At 32.5% G+C, this 7500-nt stretch overlaps 1 protein-coding gene across 11 annotated transcripts in view; it reads right to left on the bottom strand.

Moving 5' to 3' along the window:
* The window catches only part of LOC124428482 (diacylglycerol O-acyltransferase 1), a 139033-nt gene that overhangs the window by 16535 nt on the left and 114998 nt on the right, over positions 1–7500 (bottom strand). For all 11 annotated transcript variants that reach the window (XM_046972561.1, XM_046972565.1, XM_046972557.1 and 8 more), the window contains one exon: positions 1974–2018. In XM_046972561.1, the coding sequence (XP_046828517.1) occupies positions 1974–2018 (45 nt within the window). The remainder of the gene's footprint in view (positions 1–1973; positions 2019–7500) is intronic.

Below are 7500 nucleotides of genomic sequence, written 5' to 3'. Positions count from 1 at the left end.
AAACTTTTTTTTTTCACTTTTTTACTGTCAAAAGAAACTCACTTAGAAAAGAAAAATAACACTTAAATTTACTTTATTACTTTACACGAAAGAAAAAAAAACAAAAAAAAAAAAAAAAAAACTGGCCTATTCAAGGATACGACGCGAAGAAGTCGACGAATCGATCGTAGTTTTATTAAAAATAAAAAAGGAGGGAGATAAAAAAAAAAAAAGAAAAAGAGAAAGTAAAAAGGGGAAGAAAAATAAATTAAATAAGGAGCAAAAGTTAAATATCGAGAAAGATAAGGAGAAAGAGAAAAGAAGTGATAAAGAAAGAGGAAAGAAAAAGAGATAAAAGAATTAAAACAAATGTTGACGACGAAAAAAAAGAAATATTTGAAAGAGAAAGAGAAAGAGAGAGAGAGAGAGAGAGAGAGAGAGAGAGAAACATTACTCGAAGAAAGAGAGAGACAGAGGGAGAAATGAAGAGAAGAGAAAAAAGGAGAAAGAAATTTTACGAAGAGAGAGAGAGAGAGAGAGAGAGAGAGAGAAAGAGAGAATGCATTTATTACTCTTACTACTGTATAATAGGAGCCATAAGCGATTCCGCGAACTTACAAATGCTACTAAATTTTCTACTGTGTGAGAGAGAACGAAGAGAAAAGAGAGTAAGAGATAGAGAAAGAGAGAATGGATAGGAAAGGGTAATGAGAGAAAAAGAGAGAAAGAGAGAAAGAGAGAAAAAGAGAGAGACAGAGAGAGAGAGAGGGAGAGAGAGCGAGGGAGAGGGGGAGAGGGAGTGAAACGGAGAGAAAAGGAGAGGATAGAGAGGGTGAAATGAAACTCATGGAACAGGCATGATACCATCTAGACTACGACTACACGCAACACACACGCATATATATATACATATATATATATATATATATATATATATATATATATATATATATATATATAGTAATACATGAGAAGCGTGAAAACGTATAAGAGAAACGACGATGTACGAGTATTAAGCGTCGACACTTATCGGCGACACGTTTACTGACACATTCTCTCTCTCTTACTACCACCCCTTTTCTCTATCTCTCTATATATATGTATATATATATATATATATATATTATGCGTGTAGCTCGTTTTCGAGAGATCGAACGAACTCTATCAAGGCAAATTTCACATGAAGAACACGCTTTCTAAGGGTGAGAGAGATTGAATTCGCAAATATTGCTTCGAGGCTTCGTTCTTCCATCTTTCTTAAGAGAACTTCATGTTTTAAAGAGATATGATAAAGAGATGATAGAAAGAGATAGATAGATAGATAGATAGATAGATAGATAGATAGAGAGAGAGAAAGAGAGAGAGAGAGAGAGAGAGAAAAAGAGAAAGATAATTAAGAATAAACTATTATATCTATATTTTACATTGACTCCTTTAATATCATATAGTATTGTATATATTATATATATATATATATATATATATATATATATATATATATATATATATATATTATTATTTTACTAATTTGATAGAAAAAAATTTCCATGTTATTTTTACAAATCAATTTTTCTCTTTTCTTTTTAATTCTCTCTCTCTCTCTCTCTCTCTCTCTCTCTTTTCCTGCTGGGGAGACTTTTTTAAGCTCGCAATTTGGACTAACGATCTGAGAAGAGAAAGAAAAATCGGAAAGAGAGTAAAAGGACGAAGAAAAAATTAGCCGAAAAAAATATTAATTGACCTTTTAATTGATCACCCAGGAATTCTCGTTTTCTTTTTCTTTTCCTTTTTTTTTTTTTTTTCTTTCATTCTCTTCCTTTCTTTTTTTTTTCTTTTCTTTTCTTTTCTTTTGGAGCCCGCCCCATGCAAATACCATATGGAAAAGAATCTAATGGAGAAAACTTACTCACATATATATGTTTAAATATATGTATGTATGTATTTATGTATGTATGTATGTATACATGTACGTATGTATATAGGCATGTACTTACAGCCAATTTGAGAAGACGTTCAGAGGCCTTGGCAACGTCCATGTTCTGTAAAACAAACGGAAGATAGAAAATTATTAATCTACAAGATAAACAAAGAGACAAAAGCATCAAGCAAAGAGTAAAATAGTGTGAAGAAAGAGAAACATATATATATATATATATATATATATATATGTATATACATATGTGTGTATATAGGTTGAAGAGAAAATGGAAGAACGCGACCTCGCGACCGACGAAGGGACGACGACGAATAGAAAACAAAAGGAAGTTTGAAAAAGAGACGTGTGGGCAAAACACGTCGACGGATGCGAAATGAAACTTTCTAATTGGACTCGGGTGTGTAGCTTTACGCTCTACAGGCTATCCTAAAGTTTCTCTCTCTCTTTCTCTCTCTTTCTCTCTTTCTTTCTAATTCCCTCTCTCTTTCTCTCATTCACATTGTTGAAAGAACGAGAGTAGCCATGTGGAGTGCTTGTGAAAAGTCGTATAAAAATTCGGCCTTTTAAAAACTTCACCGAAAATATTTTGTCTCTTTTCTATGTAAAAGGTCGTGACCTCTAGGTTTCAGATAAGTTTCATACATTAACGGGAAATTCTATGATTAAGATATATGCCTAAAAATTATCTAAACAATAAAAATGGGAAATCAAAAATGTTCCTTCTTTTTTATTCTAATCAATCATTCAATAAATATTATTTATATTTTATATATATATATATATATATATTTACAATCATATAATAATTAATTATTTATTTATTTATTATCGACTCGATATAATAATTATTATAGGCAATATTGAAAGAGAAAAGAAATTTATTTGAAAAGAAAAAATACCTATAGATAGGTATGAAAAAAAATAAAAAAATAAAAAAAGAATAAAAAAAAAAAAAACGAATATAATAATAATACCCCAAGGTAATTTAAATTTTATTCCATCAATAACCCCCATGGACGGTCACGTTTCAGTTATAAATAATAAATTTTATATAGCATTTTATATAGCTACAGTTAGTAGCGCTGATGTTGGTGGTAGTGTCGATACAAAAAAAAAAAGAAAAAAAAAAAAAAAAAAGAAAGAAAAAGAGCAGAAAAAAAAGAAGAAAAAAGAAGCGAAAGAAAAGAAAAGGAAAAAAAGAGAAGAAACGAAAGAAAAAAAAAAAAAAGAAAAAAGAAAAAAGAATAATAGTAAAAAATCAAGATTAAAACTGTAAAAGAGCAATACGATCACGGGGAAAAAATTTAACGGAGCTAAAACGTTCTACCCTTACGTACGGTCCACGCGGTCTTCCTTCGGCATTTTGCGTAATATCAGCTATCGAATATATCGGTCGTTACACCGCGTGTTCTCCTATCGTCATCTAACCATTGTTACAACGATCTTTCTCTCGGTTTAACGACGCTGAAATGAAATAACGATCGTACAACGAGAGTATTTCGCTTTTTTTCTATTTTTTTTTTTGCCTTTCTTTTTTTTTTTTTTTATTCCTCCAATGAATATCAAAAAGTCCAGAGAGAATATATACACACACACACACATATATATGTACATATATATATATATATATATTATATACCTATATGGATACAAAGGGCACTGGACTCGTAGTAAAGGATGGATGTAAAAAAGAATTAAAAGTTAAAAAAAAAAAAAAAGAAAGAAACAATGAAGGGAGAGAAAATAAAAAGAAAAAAGAAAAAAAAAGAAATAGTCTCGTTTACAAACGCGATGTCGTTTATAAGGGATGGTAGGCGAGGAAGAAGGGATAAAGAGAAAGAGGAGGAGAATTGGTTGAGGGAGAAATGGGCGCAAAGATATAAAGTAAATTCTAATTGGGTCTCTCCCTCGTTTCTCTATAACCACCCTACAACTTCCCATCTCGATTTTTATACTTTGTACTTGTATCCTTTCTATTTTTCTTTTGATTTCTTCTTTCCCTTTTTATCTTCGACCCATCTCTTCTTCGATCCACCCACCCACCCACCCACCCCTCCCTCCCTCCCTCCCTCCCTTCATCCCCTAGACTCCCACTAGCCTCTTCTACGTCCTTTCATTTCTCTACTTTACTTTTCTTCTTAACTTTTTCTTCTTTTTCCTTTTCCTTTTCCTTTTCCTTTTCTTTTTCTTTTTCTTCGAGTTTTCTAATCGAAGTAGAGAATCGAAAGACGGTAAGGAAACCGGTCGACGTTTATTTATCGAGAACTTAACTAGAATTATTATAACGGTGAAACGAAGTATTATTTTCGTTCGACGATTCTACATCTAACGTATATAAACTACATACACACACACACACACACATATATATATGTAGAGAGAGAAAGAGAGAGAAAGGTACGTATAAACCTTTTCCAACAGAGATTCATGCTTTAATATAGATACACACTCGAAAGGCGTCAAAGGGAGCAACCACCGATGGAATTGATATTTCGTGCCGTCTACTAATTGAATACAGGGAAGCAGAGCCCTCTGGCATTCTCCCTTAAGTGCCGGTTGTCGAAGTCCCTTCGAGTGCTGGCAACACGACAACCTCATGTACTTATATATATATATATATATATATATATATATATATATATATACATATATTCTATATAGAACATATATATATATATATATATATATGTATATGTGTAAGTATATAATTGAGTGTTTTCGTTTACTCTCGCGACATATCGCAGACGCAGTAGCAGCTACTACTACTATTACTACTACTCTTACTACTACTATAGAGCTCTCTCTCTCTCTCTCTCTCTCTCTCTCTCATTCTCTCTTTCTCTCTCCTCCTCCCTTTCTGTTGCTCTATTGCAAAGAGGAAAAACGTTAGTAAAGGTATAATACGAGTGAAACGTTGAGGGTGTTGAAAAATCGTAAGGTTAAGTGAAAAAGTGCCTTTTAAGAGCATCGCCACTTCTCTCTCTCTCTCTCTCTCTCTCTCTCTCTCACTCTCTCTCTTTGTTTTTTTTTCTCTTTACATTTTTTTTCCTTATTTCTTTTTTCTTGTTTTCTCTCTCTCTCTCTCTCTCTCTCTTTTACAAAAGAAGAGTTCATTGTCAAAAGACAATAAGTCCCTGGCGCCTCGTTTTATAGGGCTTTCACGTGAAAAGCGATTAAAAGTCGTGCCCCGTACTGTGAAATATTTACGCCACCAAGAGAAATAGAATTTTTTTATGAGAGAACGTTTAAGATATACCTATTCCAGCGAGAATTTTACGCCTCCTCTTTCTTTCTTCCTTCTTTTTTTTTTCCCTTCCTCTTTCAACCTCACTCCCTCCCTCCCTTTCCCATCTCTCTCTCTCTCTTTCTCTCTTTCTCACTCTCTCTCTCTCTCTCTCTCTCTGTCTCTCAGTCAGGTTCTCTTCCTCGTTTTTCTCTTTCTTTTGTATGAGAACGCGCCTAGAATGTAAGACAAGGGACATGTAATGGCAAGCTATACCTACCCACCTCCCACCTCCCTCCCTCACCCCCCCACCCTCTCTCTCTCTCTCTCCATAATTATAACTCGAGGCACGTAGGAGATCGAGGTGCTACTCGTATCTGTCGTAAAATTCATCCGAGAGAGCTATACGCGAGGCCAAGTGAGTGGTAGAAAAAAATGTAAAGGATGGAAGGTAAAGACCTTTCCTAGGACAAGAAAAAGGATTTCTCTTCCGTCTGACGGCTTCTAATGCTGCTCGTTTATAAAATCGTCTTTGGTGTATATATATATATATGTGTGTGTGTGTGTGCGTATGTGTAGACGTATATACACGTAGATATATATATATATATATATGTATATCTACCTATGCGTTCGTTCAGTAATATCGGAGAGAAAGAAAGAAAGAAAGAGAGAGAGAGAGAGATTGCAAAAGTACAAAGTACAACTTGGAGGAATACAATGCAATTTTCTCGTCCGCATATTTCTCTCTTTTTTCATATTTCTTTAAGAACGTGTAACGTCTTTGCTGACGTATAGATAGAAACCTTATATGTATATATATATATGTATTATATATAGATAAAATACATATCCATATAAGATATTCGATATAAAAATAGAAATCCCATGACATTGTGTATCTATTAAAAATCATCCATAGGTTATATTTCATTTTATATATGTATATATATATATATATAGAATAATATTTATCATCCCCACCATCAACCTCCTCCATCGCCATTTTTATTCGATTTCAATTATTCCATTCGCATCTATTCAAATCTGTTCTATTCACTCTTCATCCTCATTAATTATTATTATTATTATTATTATTATCATTATTCTTACAATATGAACAATTTTATACGATATTATATCTGAACGTTCGAATATATTTATTTATTTTTATTTATTTGGTATATCTCTCGGTGATACAAATAATGTTATACGATATATATAAAAAAAGAAAAAAAAAAAGAAAAAGAAAAGAAAAGCACCAGGAAAGAAAAAACGATGAAAAAAAAAAAGAAAAGAAAAAAAAAAAAATAATCGACGTCATACTAAACTCAATTCATTCAGCTAAAATTAGAAAAGAGATAAATAGAAAAAAAAAAGAAAGAGAGAGAGAGAGAGAGAGAAAAAGGGGGGCAGCTTCGTACTTTGAGAAATTTCGAAAATGAATACGACTATTCGAATCGCCCTACGTGCTATCCGTTTCGTTGAAAGAGAAAGAGAGAAAAGGATGAGGAAGAGGAAATGAAAAAAGAGGCGAAGGAAAGAAGAGAAAGAATGGAAGGGAGGAGGAGGTAGAGGAGAAGTAAGAAATAAAAAGGATTCGAAATGAAAATAAGAACCTGATACGACGTGGGTTTCTCTCGGGAGGATTGCGGATATCTCAAAGCATCTCACGTATATAAAGCAGACTAAAGACACATCTTTTTCCTTCTTTTACTACTTTTTCTCTTTTTGATTTCTTTTTTTATTTTTCTTTTTTTTTTTTTTTTTCTTCCACTCTCATCCTCCTCCTCCTCCCCTCTTCTACTTTCTCTTGACTCCTTACGTATTTTTCGTACTCTTCTTTTTTCCTTTCCATGTTTTTCTTCTTTTTATTCGAATTCACTTTTTTCTTCTTTCTTTCTTTCTTTCTTTCTTCCTTTTCTTTTTTTTTTTTTTTTTTTTTACAATTTACTCATACTCATCCATACGTGCGCGATGTGTTCGCCATTACGAAAAGTCGAAAGGAAAAAGTAACGACGGCCATTAAATGGATACGGCGAAGCGATAAAAAAAAAAAATAGGATAAAGTTTTGAAAGGCGTTCTAATTGAATTTGTATTTATTAAAATCGAAGGGAGAATCATTTATATATATATATATATATATATATATATATATATATATATATATAAAATATATCGAAGAAAATCGATGAACTTGTTTCTCCTTTTTCAAGAGTTTAACACTTGTCTCCGAGACGGAAGCCATACATGCTTTGTCGAAAGGATTATAATGTACATGTTAGCAAGAAGCTTAAAAACGGGAGAAAAAAGAAAAAAAGAAAAAAGTAGAAGAAAAGAATGTTGAGGAGAATCTTAATT

The sequence above is a fragment of the Vespa crabro genome, chromosome 12 (assembly GCF_910589235.1).
Source record: "Vespa crabro chromosome 12, iyVesCrab1.2, whole genome shotgun sequence".
Taxonomy (NCBI): Eukaryota; Metazoa; Arthropoda; class Insecta; order Hymenoptera; family Vespidae; genus Vespa; species Vespa crabro.
This window is presented reverse-complemented; position numbering and strand designations above follow the sequence as displayed.